The sequence below is a fragment of the Ahaetulla prasina genome, chromosome 5, assembly GCF_028640845.1.
Source record: "Ahaetulla prasina isolate Xishuangbanna chromosome 5, ASM2864084v1, whole genome shotgun sequence".
NCBI lineage: Eukaryota > Metazoa > Chordata > Lepidosauria > Squamata > Colubridae > Ahaetulla > Ahaetulla prasina.
The window spans coordinates 77,192,177-77,210,963 of NC_080543.1; the positions used below are offsets into that span (position 1 = coordinate 77,192,177).

The 18,787-nt window shown below is 38.4% G+C and overlaps 1 protein-coding gene across 5 annotated transcripts in view; it reads left to right on the forward strand.

The window, feature by feature from the left end:
* The window catches only part of POLA1 (DNA polymerase alpha 1, catalytic subunit), a 606,439-nt gene that overhangs the window by 60,990 nt on the left and 526,662 nt on the right, over nt 1-18,787 (forward strand). For 4 of the 5 annotated variants that reach the window (XM_058186076.1, XM_058186080.1, XM_058186079.1 and 1 more), the window contains 8 exons: nt 1,821-1,947; nt 2,162-2,340; nt 4,023-4,135; nt 10,294-10,410; nt 12,244-12,318; nt 13,467-13,605; nt 14,274-14,428; nt 15,771-15,855. In XM_058186076.1, the coding sequence (XP_058042059.1) occupies nt 1,821-1,947; nt 2,162-2,340; nt 4,023-4,135; nt 10,294-10,410; nt 12,244-12,318; nt 13,467-13,605; nt 14,274-14,428; nt 15,771-15,855 (990 nt within the window). The remainder of the gene's footprint in view (nt 1-1,820; nt 1,948-2,161; nt 2,341-4,022; nt 4,136-10,293; nt 10,411-12,243; nt 12,319-13,466; nt 13,606-14,273; nt 14,429-15,770; nt 15,856-18,787) is intronic. The other variant, XM_058186077.1, reaches the window with a different exon arrangement.

Consider the following 18,787-nt stretch of genomic DNA (forward strand, 5'->3'; position numbering starts at 1 on the left):
TATTTAAAGTTTAAATGCTATTTTACATAGGGCCCTATATTATTTGAGGGAATTGTTCTTCAAGAACCTGCCCCACATGGTCCCACAAGAAGGTGTAGTCTAGGCCTTCTTTTAAATCTTTCCATCTTATGGGACTGAGGAAACATGCCTTTTCTGTGGTTGCCACTGCGACTGGAGTGATCTCTTCCCCCTCTAATATGACTAGCCCAAATTCTTCTCGCCTTTAGGAAAGCCCTTAAATCTTGGCTCTTCCCCCAAGCATTACGGGCCAGTTGAATAGGTTTCCTCCATGTAATTGTTTTGTTGTGTGGTCACCATTTTACATTCTATATGTATATTTTGCCTATTCATTATAGATAGTTTTCTTTGGATTATTTTTCCTGTTTTGTGTTTAGAGTCTACACTGCCCAGAATATTACTATTTGAGTTTGATGGCTTTATAAATCTTAAAATCAATGAGTCAGTCAAGACTTTCCTGGCACTGCCCCTATATTCACTTATTAGGTGAATTTAATGAAAGTTTAATTCTCTGTGTTAATGGCCCCTTTATAAATACATATAAACTAAGTACATAGTTAATTTAATTATTTTTTTTACACAATTGACAATGGAATCTAGGCTATGTGTAGAAAGCATAGACACAGTTTTTCTTTCATGTGTTAGTAGTACATGGCAGAAATAATATATTTTAAGAACTAGAATATTCATAATACTTTTCAAATGCGGCTGCCCGGCCACCCATTCCATCTGGTTGCTCACGGTGCCACGACCACGAGCGAGGCAGGTGGGTACAGCTGCCCCACGCCACACTGGTTTACCTCAGCCAGGCCATCCACGCCCCAACAGCTGCCTTGCAGCAACAGCAGCCATGTGCAACAGGAGCCCACATGGCCGCTGGCCCACTTCTTCTGCTTGTTTGCAGCTGCAATGCAGCCGGTGGCTGAATGGCCATGAAATGAGGCAGGTTTTGGGCTGTGGATAGCCTGACTGCGGGGGACCCTGAGGTAAACTGGTGCAGGGTACATGGAGCAGCTTTGCCCCCCCACGCCTTGTTTTGTGGCCATGGCACCAGCGCATTGCTCAACCTCCTGCTTTGTTGCAGTCTCGAGCAAGCAGAAGAAGTGGCCAGCAGCCATGCTGAGTCCTGCTGGATGGGGTGGCCAGAGCTGCCGCTGTGAGGTGAGGCAAGTGTGGGGGTGGGGTGGAATGGCTGGCCCTGAAGTGAGCCAGTGCAGGGTGCGTGAGGCAGCTCCACCCTCTGCCTTTTGGCAACAGCACTGGTGCACCATGTGGCTCCTGCCTTGCCATGGGGCTCCCATACATAAAAACAACAATAACAACATCAAGACACTCCCAAAAATAAGCCCTAATGCTTATTTTGGGGCCCAAAAGAAAATAAGACTCGGTCTTATTTTCAGGGAAACAAGGGTAGGAAGAGAATGACTCTATGAATCCTAAAAATGTTTCTTAAGTTTTAACTTGTTATTCTTTTAGATGTTAGTCAAAGACATCTCTGTTCAAAGACTACCTGCTGGACATAGTAGTTTCATACTTTATTTCCAAGACAGGATTTTTATTTGGCTTCATTGTAATTTAATACTGGATATTTACTCACTGCCTCATCATGCAATTATATATTTGTAAATTCACATTGCAAAATGCCAAAAAGTATATTTTTATTCTGATAATTTATTATTTATTTTATTTTTTCTTATGATTCTCTCTGCCTTGAAAGGTTGAAGTTAAAATATTTGATAAATAAATACTACATTCTGCAAATTAAATGTAAGTCTCTTTAAGTGTCTACACGTTGTTTACAGAAGATGAGCAAAATAGAATTATTTTTGATGATGGGGATTTTGATGAATCTATGCCAGGAATGGGAATTGTGTCAGAAGAGGTCACATTCCTCAAGGAAGAGATAAAATTGGAAGAGAAACAAATGCCGTAAGTAAATATTGTGGAAACAGGTGCATATTTGTTGTCCTTGTCAACACTAGTAATGTTTCTTAAAGCTGTATTATCAAGATACTGTACATAGCTGACCTAAATAGATTTTTTTAAATTATGAAATCTTTCTTCAGAATTTTTACAGTTGGAGAAAAAGAACTTTGAATAAGTAATTTCAAATATATCATTTCTTGTTTCACGTGGGCTCCAGATGTTCTTCCCTCCATAATAAATCCTGCTGGGATAGAATTGATGAACATGAAGTTGAGTTTGTATCTTCAGAAATTCAAGTGGATTCCAGTCAGTTCCCACTTACAAAGGGGGAAGAAGGGCAAAACATTTTCAAATTCTACTGGCTGGATGCTTATGAAGATCAATATAACCAACCAGGTATGTTTATATTCAATATAATTCTACTTTGTAACCCCAAAGCTTTCTCTAATGGGAGTAATTTAGTAATTAACTAAATGGGGTAGCTTTACAGTATTCTGAGATGGGAAACGCATAAAAGCTATAGAGTAGCTTGAAATAGATATAGCATGACTTATATATAAAGTTCCTCCAAAACCAAATAAAATTAGAGAAAAATAGAACCTAGTTTGAATCTGCATATATGATAAGTGACTGTCATCTAATTCACCGTAGCCTTCAGTTTTAGAGTGCTTCAGGAAAACAGAAATTGAAGTGGAAAGAAGTTTTAAGAAACCTATCATTTTTTCTATTGCAAAGATGAAACTAAAAGCTTCCTGAATGTATAGTGTTTAAAAATAATTACGTGTGAATTGTAAGAGCCAGGGGACTGCAAAAGGTTCCATTTTACTAGTTTCATTTCTTTTTTTAAAATCTAGATCTTTACTGTCATTTAACCCTGTTCATTTGCACAGTGGATTCAGGAAGGGGGAGAGTAAAGGTTAATTACCAATGCTTCATTTAAAAAAAAATAGAACAAGAAATCAATTATCATTCATTTATATCTCAAATAAGAGTCTCTCTCTCTCTCTCCATACACACACACACACACACACACACACACACACAGACACACACACACAAACTATAGTATACAAAAAAGTTTTGTGACAGTAGGTAATAATCACTGAAGTTTTAAAGAAATTGGTGACTAATATTAAAAGGAAAAAAAAGTGGCCCCGAAGACCCTTGTACAGTGTGATCTTTTATCTTAGATTTGGTATAGTAACTTCTGAATGATGTATAATTATGAAAAGACTTCTGTTCCTTGATTATGAAAAGAGACCCTATCATCATAACTTTTCAAGGATGAATAATAAAGACTGCACCTGGTTTCAATTAGTAATGTCGAGAGAAAAAAAATGCTATTACATTTTGTTTTAAAAGAATCATGATCCTTATATAGTAGCAAATGAGGTATTAACTAAATTATGTGGAAGACATTGCAAAATGAATGAGAATTTCACATGCATGTAATATTAACGTCATGTTAAACCATGATTTACTGATATTTGCATCAACTTCTGCAACTGCATGCAAAGTTTTGTTTGTGGTCTCCATTCCTCTTTGCTTCTTAGATAGTTTGAAAAAGACTTAAACCAGCAATCAGTTCCAACTGGCTGAATTAATCCATGTAATGGAGCCATACCTGGGTATTTTATGAATCAGGCCCAATACACCCAATCGCCAGCCTGCCTGTCTGCCTGCCTAGAATCAGGATAGGGATCTGATTTTTCATGTGTTTTAAAAAATATCTCAATATTAAAATTGCACATTAAAAAAAACAGCTATATGATTGAACAAGTGAATAGAAATTCTAGAAAAGCCTATTTTCAAGACTCTTTCATGATAAAAATATGGCATCTGATGCTTGCATTCTATCATGTGCCTTCATACTACAAAATTCTTGAAGCAATCTCACGTCAATGCTGACGTTCAGCAGAAGGAGTTGTCAAATGGAGATTACAAATTGGAAATCATTTTGTTCCTAAGGGTGAATTAGTGTGCTTATTTAGTAATTAATATTGTAGCTTTTCCATTATCAGCTGTGCTAAACTGTTCTGATTAATGTGAATTGTCTCTATTGTTTTCTATCAACTTAGGAGTGGTATTTCTCTTCGGGAAAGTATGGATTGAATTGGCGCAGTCTTATGTGAGCTGTTGTGTAACAGTAAAAAATATAGAAAGAACTATTTATCTACTGCCACGTGAATCCGTACGTTTTCTTATATTACAATATTCTCATCTGATAATGTTTCTCATCTGTTTTATAGACGGCAGAAGATATTAAGGCAAAGATAACTGACATTGTTCACATCTATGTTAATAGCAGGGATGAAATTCAGCAAGTTCTGACAGGTTCTGGAGAACTGGTAGTAGAAATTTGAAACAGTTTGGAGAAGTGGTAGTGGAAATTTTGAGTAGTTCAGAGAACCAGCAAATTCCACCTCTGGCTGGCCCCAGACTGGGGTGGGAATGGAGATTTTGCAATATCCTTCCCCCAGGAATGGGGATTTTACAGTATCCTTCCCCTGGAGTGGGGTGGGAATTGGGGGTGAAACGTAAAATTTGTTACTACCTGTTCTGTGGGCGTGGCTTGGTGGTGGGGGTAATGTGACTGGGTGAGTGCGGCCAACTTTTTTTTTTAATTTTTAAAAGCATTTTTTCTACAACCTCTTCGGCCAAAGAGACTGTAGAAAAAATGCTTCTAAAGAGTTCTGGCGATCCCAGCTGAGCCACACGATCATCAGAGGCTTTTTTTTTTAACTTTTAAAAGCATTTTTTCAGCGGAAGAATGATCGTGTGGGCATGGGTGGTGGGGGAGCGCAGGGATTTTTGCTACCGGTTCTCCGAACCACCCGCTGCCATCGCTACCGGATCGGACGATCCGCTCCGAACCGGGAGCATTTCACCCTGGTGGGAATGGAGATTTTGCAGTATCCTTCCCCTGCCATGCCCATCAAGCCACCCCCATAGAACCGGTAGTAAAAAAATTTGGATTTCACCACTGGTTAATAGGGCGTGTCATTTAATGGGATGAAAATTAATTTTTTGCAATTTTGTTCAGTGAAGGGTTTTAAAAATATGGGTTTTTACACCAGGAATTCAAATTTGCTATTATTTTTGCAATTGCACAATGTTTAGATTGATATGGTAAATCCACGTCCGATCATATACCCAAGTCTCTTGTAACTCAAATACTATTAACTTTATCTTCTCAAAATTACGCCTTGTACTACAAAAATTAAAGTTTTTTTCTGCATGAATCTTATCAAGCTAAGCAAAAAACAAACTATGCAATCATAAGCTAATATTAGAAAGCAATTATCTAAGTTACAAAAATGTTTAAGAGAGTTTCATCAACTCTTGTTTTGATTCTTGAACATCAGATGCCAACTTGCTTCTTGGTCTCTGTTATAACCCTCATGTTTCTCATGTGTATACACTCTGCTTGCTGCCTCTGTGACCTGTTTCACACATCTCTATTGATTGGGCATGCAGTGCCACTGTGGTACTTGCATTGGTTCGTCAATTAACTTTTTTTTCCTCTTTAGTCAATTTGCATGTCAAAGGTAGCTTTTATACACCTTCACACAAGTCAATCCGCTCTAACAGAGTGGATGCTCTCACGTTGATTAAAGGTGTTTTTCTTACACGGACAGAAAAATCTCCGAGTGCGTCATTGTCTGCACCCCTCAAGTCAATGATCTTTTTGCACACCAGCTCTCCTCTCTTGAATGTCATCTGAACACAAGAATGTGTGGATTATCATTTCACTGAAAGCAGACCATACTGAGTGCTGAATAGTTGACAAAACAGCATCGACTACAGCCTTCTTTTGCAGTTCGACTTATTGCATCTGGAATAACACATGATGCAGGCCTTCAATCCAGGAATGTTTTATTTTTATTTTGAACCAGCAAGGGCAGTATACACCAAAGATGTATATCACTATCATTTTTAAGTTTTGAAGAGTTTTGCCTTTAAAGCCATGTTTAAAACCTATGTTTGACAAAGCCTTGTCAACCAGCGTGAATGGCTTATGGGGCCAATTCCAAAAGAGCCAGATCTGTGGAAAGTTCTCCTGTCCTTATTGCCTGTATGATCCTGTATCCATATGCTTCATCAGTAGAGAGATCCTTTACAACACTGACACTCAGTGAAATGAGAGGCTCACCAATTGAAACTCTGGTGAATGAAGGATCAATGTCAAGTTCTGTTGCAGGGACCAGCATGTTGCCAATTTTACCTGCCCATTTGTTGTTAGACAAATCTTCCCATCCAATTTTTTGATTAAGTGTCGTAGGGGTAAAGTGCGCATACCAACCAGATCACCAGTGCGTGGCATCACGTTCACAACCAGTATTAACATTTGTAGAATCTCCTTCATTAGCCTTCAAGCTTTTGTCAATGTCTTTCTTCTTCATGAAATACATCAGATTATCTGCAATCACTTGAGCAGGTTTTCCTATTTTTGAGCCTTTCTCTGGAGTGAAATGATCAAAGATATCTTCCACCCAGCTCACTTCACACAGAATAATTTTTCTTTTGATGGTACTGGGGAGTGCTGGTCTGAGTTGTTTGCTTTTAGCATAACTGTAGTTGCATCTACATATGGCCATTGAAGAAAATGAATTCTATTTCATCCTTATAGAGCTCAACAAATTCTTGATCTAGGGACTTCATAATTTTTTTCTGGGCTCTCTTGACCTTATTGTGGTCAACTACAAGTTTCTTGTCTTCTTCAGTGATCAAGCCAGCATCTATGAAGGCGGCTGTGGTAATGGCAGCAGTGGCATTTAGACCAATACTGTACCTTATGCTGCGTAGTGACTTCGGCATAGTGACATTTGTTATTTCTAATCTATTGTAATCTGTCTTTTCTTTTGAAGTAGAGGGCACCTGTGTTTGGTCTAATGCCTCTTCATAGCTTCCCTCTCATTCCTCTTTACCCTCATCACCAGTTGTCTGTCCTTCATTTTCCTCATAAGAGGTAATTATTTCATTTGTCAGTATCTAAATGTCTGGAATACTTCTCTGCTTATATTTAGTGACCCTTTGTCTCTCATTGCTGCTTTTGCCTTTTGCCATTTCTGCTCCGGCACATCTGGCAAACCAATCTGGTTTGATCCAAAAGAAACAATCTTGTCTCTCTGAGCAAGTTCCTTCAGTGGTGTCTTCATCTCCTTAGGGCAGGTACAGTTAATGTGAGCTTCTTTTTTGCAGCCAGCAGTGCAGCCAGATTCGGCACACAGAACAATTTGACACTTGCAGTGTCAAGTTGTCAAGTGTCAAACAGTTTGTCAAGTTTCACAGTAAAAGTCTCTTTGACATCTAACTTTCCTCTACCAAGAGATATGCTTTTGGCTTGATCCCAGCTCTCTTATTTATTTATTTTTATTTATTTATTTGATTTTTATACCGCCCTTCTCCCAAAGGACTCAGGGCGGTGTACAGGCAAAAGTAAAAACAGACAATACAATATACAATTTAAAATGCAAATTAAAAAACTTATTATAATTGGCCTAAAACTTTAAAATATATAAAAAACTAAAACCCCATTTAAAAATTAGTAGTAGAAAATTTAAAATCAATAAAATTTAAGCCAGCCCCGCGCGAATGAAAAGATATGTCTTCAGTTCGCGGCGAAAGGTCCGAAGGCCAGGTATTTGGCATAAACCCGGGGGAAGCTCGTTCCAGAGTGTGGGAGCCCCACAGAGAAGGACCTTCCCCTGGGGGCCGCCAGCCGACATTGCTTGGCGGACGGCACCCTGAGAAGTCCCTCTCTGTGAGAGCGTACGGGTCGGTGGGAGGCATGTGGTAACAGCAGGCGGTCCCGTAAGTACCCAGGCCCTAAGCCATGGAGCACTTTAAAGGTCGTAACCAAAACCTTAAAGTGCACCCGAAAGGCCACAGGTAGCCAGTGCAGTCTGCGCAGGAGCGGTGTTACACGGGAGCTACGCGAAGCTCCCTCTATCACCCGCGCAGCTGCATTCTGGACTAACTGAAGCCTCCGAGTGCACCTCAAGGGGAGCCCCCTGTAGAGAGCATTACAATAATCCAAGTGAGAGGTAACGAGCGCATGAGTGACTATGCACAAGGCATCCCGATCAAGGAAGGGGCGCAACTGCCGAACCAGGCGAACCTGGTGGAAGGCCCTCCTGGAGACGGCCGTCAAATGATCTTCAAACGACAGCCGTTCATCCAGGAGGACACCTAAGTTGCGCACCCTATCCTTTGGGGCCAATAACTCGCCTCCAACAGTCAGCTGCGGCTGCAGCTGACTGAATCGGGATGCCGGCATCCACAGCCACTCCGTCTTGGAGGGATTAAGCTTGAGCCTGTTTCTCCCCATCCAGACCCGTACGGCTTCCAAACACCGGGACAGCACTTCAACAACTTCATTGGGGTGGCCCGGGGTGGAAAAGTACAGCTGGGTGTCATCAGCGTACAGCTGGTATCTCACCCCGAAGCCACTGATGATCTCACCCAACGACTTCATATAGATGTTGAACAGAAGGGGCGAGAGAATCGACCCCTGCGGCACCCCAGAAGTGAGGCACCTCGCGGTCGACCTCTGCCCCCCTGTCAACACCGTCTGCGACCAGTCGGAGAGATAGGAGGAGAACCACCGATACACGGTGCCTCCCACTCCCAATCCCCCCAACCGGCGCAGCAAGATACCATGGTCGATGGTATCAAAATCCGCTGAGAGGTCTAATAGGACCAGGGCAGAGGAATAACCCCTGTCCCTGGCCCTCCAGAGATCATCCACCAATGCGACCAAAGCTGTCTCCGTGCTGTATCCGGGTCGGAAGCCGGACTGGAAAGGGTCTAGATAGACGGCTTCATCCAGGTATTGGGGTAGCTGTCGCGCCACAGCACTCTACAACCTTCGCAACGAAGCGAAGGTTGGAGACTGGACGATAATTACCCAAAATAGCTGGGTCCAGGTAGGGCTTCTTGAGGAGGGGTCTCACCACCGCCTCTTTCAAGGCGGCAGGGAAAACCCCTTCCAACAAAGAAGCGTTGATAATCCTTTGGAGCCAGCCTCGTGTCACCTCCTGAGTGGCCAGTACCAGCCAGGAAGGACACGGGTCCAGTAAACATGTAGTGGCGTGAAGCCTCCCCAACAACCTGTCCACGTCCTCGGGAGCCACAGGGTCAAACTCATCCCAAACAGACTCGACAAGACGTGCCTCCTCTCCCTCGCTTGGATCATCCCAATTGGGATGATCCAACTCTTGGATCTTGTTTAAGATTGTCACTTGTGAATTTACAACAGGGGTCAAAAGAACTGTTTGCTCGTTCCCAATTTTCAAGCACTTTTGGATATATGTCTCTTGCAAGATTGGCTGCTGGGTAGTTTCTAGCATCATCACTCCTTTGTTCTCTTAACCGTAAACCATATCTGAGAATATCTCGCAGTGTTGGGAGTTCAGATGGCAACAAGTCTCTGCCAATCCCAATTACGTTGCTCATATGTTCCTAGTCTTGTTCTATTTTTAGAAGCCATTACAGATCAGTTATCAGACTCACAGGAAATGAGGCCAGCAATATTTAACACTGTCAGACAAAATAACGTTTAACAAAAAGAGAAAGACAGCTGCATCTGTAAAATGAAAAAAAAAATGTTAAAAAGTTATGATATTTATGTAGTTATTTACCAAGCACATCTAAATGATATTAAAGTAACTAAAATATCTTTACAATCCTCAAGGCATGTTACAACTTTTGAGCACCCATAATGTTTGGACATTGAAAGTTGAAAAATTTGACCTGACTAAATAAAATCAAATGTGATTAGATTAATATAATCAGTAGGTAAGTCTACATATATAACATGAGACCATAATACATAAAAAACAAAAAATAATTGGAAGTACTACGATTCCAATCTAAATTGCTCCTCTTATTTATTTTAAGTAGTTTGAAATAGTACATAGGTTATTTAGTACAAGCTCACTGCTTTCACAACCTACAACCCTAACCTGGATACTTTGGGTAAACCTCTTATTTTTCTATCCCAGCTGAAATATAGCTATTCATTTTTCTTTCTTTTCCTTCATTGCCTTTTCTGGCTTTGTGACAGCTGAGTGCTAAACTGCTCTTTTGTCTCTAAGTAAGTCTATGTTATACAACAACCAACCCAATTAATTCATATAGGGTTAAATAACAAAGTAGAAATGTTAAAACAATAATAGCTATGGTCTGAGTCTCCAATGATAATTCTGATTTACTGAATTCAGAAAACAGTTTTCTGGGAGGTTATTTGAAGAAAAGTACCTATTTATATTTTAGAGAAATACTTGATTTTCTGTAATCTTGAAATATACATTGGTATTGCAATGATTGTAAAAATTCTTCTTAAAGCGAATTGAGTTAATTTCTGAAAAAGAAACAGCGATTCCTGTGACTATGATGGACATCTATCAAGAATTTAATGACCAGATTGCAGAGAAATATAAGATTATGAAATTCAAATCCAAGGTTTGTTAAACAATTTGTCACTTCCCAATCATATGCTCCTAAGCATAGAAATCTGATTCTTTTTTCATTCTTCATGGGGAGGAATATTCATTTAAAGGAACAAGAATTAATAAATGATTATTTTACTGAAGCAGAACTTTGAGAGATGTGAGGCTGTTTATCATGAGCTATTGAAATGGATCTTCCTTGTTTATGGAATATAGCACATCTTTTTTAAATTGACAAGAATATCTGGGGCACATCTCATTCCCTCACCATTCTTTCTAAGTAAAGGAACATAATATAAAAAGAAAAATGAAGCCCATACCTGAGAAATTGAATATACTATAGTTTCTGATGTACATATATTGCTCTAGTTCTTATTTACATTATTTTTTTTTTAGTAAATACTGTATGCCTTTTCGTTGAAAAATGCCGAAGTACTAGGAATGTAGCTTCATTGCTTGTTGAATTATTCTTTATTATAATGGAACTATATGAAATATAGGATTAAAAAAAGCAACTACCAGGCATATTGTATATTGTTGCTTTTACCTTTTACTTATAACTAGGTAAAAGGTAAAGGTTCCCCTCGCACACATGTGCTAGTCGTTCCCGACTCTAAGGGGTGATGCTCATCTCTGTTTCAAAGCTGAAGTGCTGTACGAAGACATCTCCATGGTCATGTGGCTGGCATGCCTAAATGCCAAAGGTGCATGGAATGCTGTTACCTTCCCACCAAAGGTGGTCCCTATTTTTCTACTTGCATTTTTTACGTGCTTTTGAATTGCTAGGTTGGCAGAAGCTGGGACAAGTAATGGGAGCTCACCTCGTTACGTGGCACTAGAGATTTGAACTGCTGAACTGCTGACCTTTTTATCAACAAGCTCAGCATCTTAGCCACTGAGCCACCACATCCTTTAAAAAAGTATACCTAAGTAGAACATAAATTGATGATTTCATACTGTTAGGTATAAGAATAAAGAGCTACAAGAAAAATCACCATTGTATCTTTTAATAGAAAATAGTGAAATGTTAGATATAATGGACCAATTTAGATGTTATATTTTCAACTTCACAAATCATAACTTAAGGATTTGGAAATAGATGAGTGATCTTTTTCTCCCATCCCCAGTTTCTACATCTGTTTTGGTATATAAATCCTATTTTAAGTTTGGTCTATTATAGGTAGTCTTAGCTTAATGCTCATAATTGGGACCAGAATTTCCACTGCTAAACAAAGTAGTCATTAAGTGAAATACCACATGACCATACCGTTTAGTGAGAGTAGTTCTGGTAGTCCTAGTTGCTGTCGTTAGGCAAGGACCACGGCTCATTTGATGAGAACTTCATGGTTCTCCTGCCCTGCCATGCTTGCCTCTGCTTCACTTCCCCTCACCTGCCTGTCTCCTCACCATGACTGCCCTTTGACCAGCTTTCATTCCTTTGCCATAGCCTATCCCTGCCATCCCCACATTGTTCCCAGCTGACCTTCACTGTTTCCTTTCTCTTGCTACTGACAAAGCATATCCAGCTGAGATAACTGCTGGCCCTTTGTGATGCTGCATGATGCTTCCTGACATTGTCAGAAGCCTTCCTGAGAAGATAGGCAGGTGGTGGCAGTTGATGTGCATGTATATATGAGTTAAACAATTATGCAATCTTCAGGTTATGTTTAAAGAGAGAGGTCTGTATTATCATAAAATGGATTTCACATTACAGATTTTAAAACTAAAAACAGAGTAAATGTTTTAGACAAATAAATACGCTATTCAGAATATATCAGTGCCTGATATATATGATATGATATATGATGTATATCTTTTTATTTTTTTAAAAAAATATTTTTCATAGAAAGTGGAAAAGGATTATGCTTTTGAGATACCAGATGTTCCTGCAAAATCTGACTATTTAGAAGTTAGATATTCGGTAAGTAAATTGCAGTATAAAATGGTATATGGAACCATGATTGAAGAAACATCAAGTGCATTAGTACATGTAATTTTTTTAAAAATACAGTAATTTTATGATTGAAATATTATATAGATTAAAATCTAACAGGTTAAAATTTTAAGTTATAAAAAGATGCAAATATTGCTCAGTTCATATGTTTGCTGACTAATTATAACTTCAAAAGTGCTACTACAAGTAACAGAATTTGTCAGAAAATTAATCTTAGGAATCAGAAAGTTATTTTGATATCTCAGAGTGATAGGACATTTAATACCATCACTTGCACCGAAGCATGCACATCAATCTACTGTATGTTTCTGAATTATTTTAGAATCATTGTTGGTATAGTTCAAGCACCCTTTTTTCTATTTTGGCAAAAATTGCTATAATCTTTTATGAATTAGTAACATGAACTAAAGGGGATTCATGCTCAATATGAAATAATTGCTTATGTATCATAGGCATGAGCTTAAATGGACTCCAGAGGATGGTATAGGACATGAAGGCCTGGAGGAACGTTGTCCATGGGGTCATGATGGGTCAGACACGATTTCGCAGCTAACAACAAATCATAGAAATTTATTTATGCATTTGTGTTCCAGATAATTACAAAAATTACAAAAATTAACACAAATATTGCAGAATATCAATGGAGATTAAGATTTGGATGTGGGATACTTATGTATTTGAAGTAACTTTCACTTGATTCATTACATTACACTGCAGTTTCTTCAACGATATATCAGAGTTCATTGGATTTAGAAACATAACTAACCATAAATAAGCCATTAATTGTCACTCTGCTGACAACCCTCTAAATTCATCAATCTATTTTGTATCTTCACACAATATCTGAATATTTTTACAGCACAACATGCATTGATTGCAAGTTATGGAAGCTGCATAAACTGCACATTATTGCTCCTAGGAAGTTTTAATTTTTGATGCTTTACATTTCTCATGAGCATTTCAGTACAGGTTTCTGATTTAAAGATACTTTTTTTTGGTATAGAGAGCTTTATTATTTGCCTCTTTTGTACAAACAGTGTAAAAATGGTCAGTTATAAACTGGCAAAGTTCTGTTTCAATTTAATAGTAAAATAGTTTAATATTTCAATTCTCAGGCTGAATATTGTCGACTACCACAAGATCTGAAAGGAGAGACATTTTCTCATGTATTTGGAACAAACACCTCAAGTCTAGAGCTCCTGTTAATTAGCAGGAAGATTAAAGGACCAAGCTGGCTGGAAATAAAAAATCCACGTATGAACCTTTTATATATTTTCTCTCTCTACACAAATGGAATGTGGCATTCAGGACAAAGTTCAGTCAGATACATGTAAAAGGAAAATCTGCTAAGCCTATGATTGCTCTGTACAAGTTTTGGATCAAATAAGCTGTCCACCTAGCAGCAGTCAAGAGATTTTGTACTGCTCATATTTTTAATCATTATTTTGTGACATACTATTTTATAAATTAAATTTATTTTATTTATGGATACCTTGTTATATAATTCAGATGCATATAATGGATTAATATCAATATATGGGTTATATTTGAAGAGTTCAGACCCCGGTTCTACTAACATATTATAAAACTGCAAGAGAGCCATGGTGGCGCAGTATGGTTAGAATGCAGTATTGCAGGCTGATTGCCCACAGCAAGGAATTCAATCCTGACTGGTTCAAGGTTGACTCAGCTTTCCATCCTTCCGAGATCAGGAAGGATGAGGACCCAGATTGTTGGGGACAACATCCTGACTGTTAACCGCTTAGAGAGGGCTGTAAAGCACTATGAAGTGGTGTATAAGTCTAAGTGCTATTGCTATTACTATTGCTGCAAACTTTTATTTAGTAAAATAATTACATTAACCATATTTAAATATTAATATGTTTTTGTTTATGTCTAAAGAAGGCTTTTTGTTCCTTCAGAGCTATTGAGTCAGCCTGTCAGTTGGTGTAAAGTGGAATTAATGGCACTAAAACCTGATTTAATTAATGTGGTGAAGGATCTTCCTCCACCACCTCTTGTGATCATGTCCCTTGCCATAAAAACAATTCAGAACATGAAAACCCATCATAATGAGGTAAGCTATGAATATTGTGGGTTGAGAAAAAAACAAAATGTGGTTATTTGACAAAATACATGTTCCATAGCTGTGCAAGTTTGTTTTTATAACCTTCGGGTTTGAAGCACATTTTTGATGTAGTCGCATTCTTTTTTGAACACAAGATCCTGAAGCGTTTGTTCTTAACTGTCTTCTTAATGATCAGTAACTTTTTGAAGGTTTTGAATAGCTATTTGGAGAAAATATATACAATCTATTCACAGAGCAACATATTTCAGTTAATGTAGAAAATTAGAAAACAAATGAGCAAAAAAGAAAAGCATTGTTTTCTGAAAAGAATACAGATTTTGTTGTGTATTGATAGTAACTAATTTCTAATTGTCAGCATGGAGAAGAACTTTTCCACTTAGAATAGAATATATTTTATTGGCCAAATGTGCTTGGACACACAAGGAATTTGTCTCTGGAGCATAAGCTCTCAGTATACATACAAACAACAAAATAATATAATCATAAGATACCAATAGTAGAAGGTAGTAGGAAAGATGAGAAGGATAATAATAATACAGCCCTACTACATCAGTAAATATCCTTAGACATGAGACAGTGCTGTGAGAATTAGGTGTTCAGCAGAGTGATGGCACAAAGGGGAAAAAAAACTCTGTGTTTTGGCATGCAATGTTCTATAGCAGTGTCCTGAGGGGAGGAGTTGAAATAATTTATGTCCAGATTGTGAGGGGTGTGTAGATATTTTCTCAGCCCTCTTTCTGGCTTGTGCAGTTTACAGATCCTCAATGAAATGCAGGTTGGTTGCAGTTGTTTTTTCTGCAATCCTATCGGTTGAAGTCTGCACCTGTCTTGTTTGGTTGGTGTACTTACTCTTGAACTGTCAAAATTTGCTCAATATCATTAATAAGAAACTTTTTAAAAAGTTTGCTTTTTCTTTTACTTCCCTTGCTCAAGACAAGTTTAACTTTTTAATAAAATTATTTTCTGTCTCTTCAAAAAAATGTGTCATTGAAATGGGTTGGTAAGAAAGTATATTCTCATTTTAATTGTTGCTATTTGAAGGAAGGGTTTTGTAATTGCCTAAAATGTGAAAAATAAGAAAGTGATGAACTAATTTTTAATTAGTATGAGTTGCATGGAGAAATTGTATTCACGTAGCATATAAAGAAAAGTGTTTCTTGACAGGTTGTTCCAAATAAAACCAACATGTTGCCAACTCTGAATAATGATGCATGGTTAGATTTATTGAATAGATTACTAAATCTATGCTTAATTTAACTTGTTAACAGATGAATGGGAATATGATTTCATTAATGTCTTTCTTGTTCTTTTACTGTTTTTCTTTGAGTAGATTATGGCTGCTACAGCTTTAGTGCATCACAAATTTTGTCTGGACAAAGCACCACCTGAGCCTCCCTTTCAGACCCACTTCTGTGGTACGAATAATTAGAAACTTACTGTAGTAATTTGCTGTTAATTATTCCTCTACTTTCCAAATAAATGTTTTAATAGGCTTTTGAACAACTACTACTCACCTGTAGGCTTGGTCTTACTTTGGGCAGCCTTACTGTCCTATCAAGAACATTCTAGTTTAATGTGGACTATTCTCATAAGCATAAGAATTGTTTGAAAACTGTCAAAATAAAAAAAAAACAGTGAGTTTTAACACCAGTGTTTACATTTCAAGATGGTCACTACTGAATGAAAACCCTCTCCATATTTGAGCATCTTTTGGGCTTCCCTCAAAACAGGTATAGCATTAGGGATGAGAAGCAACTATAATGAATGTGGGCAACATAGTATCAGTATTTACAAATCTGTCAAAGATTTACAAATCTGTCAAAGATTTACATTCAACTCTTATTTAGATGTCAAAATAGATATCAATCTATATTGACATCTAAATAAGAGTTGAATGTAAACAAATGTGGTTAATGAATTGAGAGAAGAGTTTAGGATTATACATCTTAACATAACATAACATAACATAACATCAGAGTTGGAAGGGACCTTGGAGGCCTTCTAGTCCAACCCCCTGCCCAGGCAGGAAACCCTACACCATCTCAGTCAGATGGTTATCCAACATTTTCTTAAAAATTTCCAGTGTTGGAGCATTCACAACTTCTGAAGGCAAGTCGTTCCACTTATTAATTGTTCTAACTGTCAGGAAATTTCTCCTTAGTTCTAAGTTGCTTCTTTCCTTGATCAGTTTCCACCCATTGCTTCTTGTTCTACCCTCAGGTGCTCTGGAGAACAGCCCAACTCCCACTTCTCTGTGGCAGCCCCTGAGATATTGGAACACTGCTATCATGTCTCCCCTAGTCCTTCTTTTTGTTAAACTAGACATACCCAGTTCCTGCAACCGTTCTTCATATGTTTTATCCTCCAGTCCCTAATCATCTTTGTTGCTCTTCTCTGCACTCTTTCTAGAGTCTCAACATCTTTTTACATCGTGGCGACCAAAACTGGATGCAATATTCCAAGTGTGGCCTTACCAAGGCATTATAAAGTGGTACTAGCACTTCACGTGATCTTGATTCTATCCTCTGTTTATGCAGCCCAGAACTGTGTTGGCTTTTTTAACAGCTGCTGCACACTGCTGGCTCATATCTAGATGGTTATCCACTAGGACTCCAAGATCCCTCTCACAGGTACTACTATTGAGCAAGGTACCACATATACGGTACTGGTGCATTTTGTTTTTTTGGCCTAAATGTAGAACCTTACTTTTTTCACTGTTGAATTTCATTTTGTTAGATAGCGCCCAATGTTCAAGTCTGTCAAGATCTTTCTGTAACTTGAGCCTATCTTCTGGAGTGTTGGCTATTCCTGCCAGCTTGGTGTCATCTGCAAATTTGATGAGTTCCCCATCTATCCCCTCGTCCAAGTCATTGATGAAGATGTTGAAGAGTACTGGGCCTAAAACAGAGCCTTGGGGTACTCCACTGCATACTTCCCTCCATGTGGATGTAGTTCCATTGAGGACTACACGTTGAGTGCGGTTGGTCAGCCAGTTACGAATCCATCTGGTGGTGGTACTGTCTAACCCACATTTTTCTACTTTATCTAGTAGTAGGTTATGGTCTACTTTATCAAATGCTTTACTGAAGTCCAAGTAAATTATATCAACAGCATTCCTCTGGTCTACTAATTTTGTCATTTTGTCAAAGAATGCGATAAGATTAGTCTGGCATGATCTGTTTTTGACAAACCCATGTTGGCTTTTGGTTATTACTTTGTTTGCTTCTAGGTGTTCGGTGATTCGTTGCTTGATTATCTTTTCCAGAATCTTCCCCGGTATTGAGGTCAGACTGATAGGTCTGTAGTTTCCTGGATCTGTTTTTCCTTTTTGAAGATGGGAACTACATCAGCTCTTTTCCAGTCCTCTGGCAGCTCCCTGTGCTCCAGGATCTTTGAAAGATATAGTTCAGTGGTTCTGAGATCACGCCTGCCAGTTCCTTCAGAACCTTGGGGTGTAATCCATCCGGTCCTGGTGATTTGAACTCGTCTAGGGTAGACAGGTGTTCACTTACCATTTTCTTCCCTATTTTAACTTGTGTTTCTAATCTGTTTTTGTAGTGCTGTTTTTGATAGGTTGGATTGTTTTTCCTTTTGTGTAAAGACAGATGCAAAATATGAGTTAAGTAGATCTGCTCCTGTTGCTTGTCATCTTCTTGCCACTTTCTCCCAGCAATGGGCCAATTGTTTCCTTGACTTTTTTCTTGTTTTTAACATGTTGGAAGAAGCTTTTTTTATTATTTTTTACTTTTGTCGCTAGCCTTTGTTCATTGTGAGCCTTAGCTTTCCTCACTTCATCTTTACAGGCTCGGGCTATTTGCTGATATTCTGCCTTAGTTATTTGCCCCTCTTTCCACTTTTTATATTTGTCCTTTTTGTCTTTCAATTTGTCAGATAGTTCTTTATGCATCCATGCTGGTTTCTTTTGTGATCTATTATTTTTCTTCTTCATTGGTATTGTGATCTTAAACGAGATCAGTGTATATTTGGGTGTCAAGAAAAGAGTGTGTGAGGCCCTGCCTCTCCTCCTTTCCCAAGAAAGTATAGACTCTTGAAATGTGGTATTTCAAAAAGAATCTTTTATCGAGAAGAAGTGATAGCAAGACAAAGGCAAAGCAGACTCTTAAATTCCACCCCAAGCTATACAGTTAGAAATAGGACTTTAGAACCCTCCCCTTCCAGTCCGATGTGGATTCAGCCAATCCCCAGGTGTGAAGATGTTATTGTAATGGCCATCCTGAGAAATAGATAAGGAGCCGTTCCCAGGGTCTTCTTCCACTTCCAGCAAACTGAAACAATCCACATGGCCCTCCCTCCTTATTATATTCCACAAAAGGTGAGAATACTCCA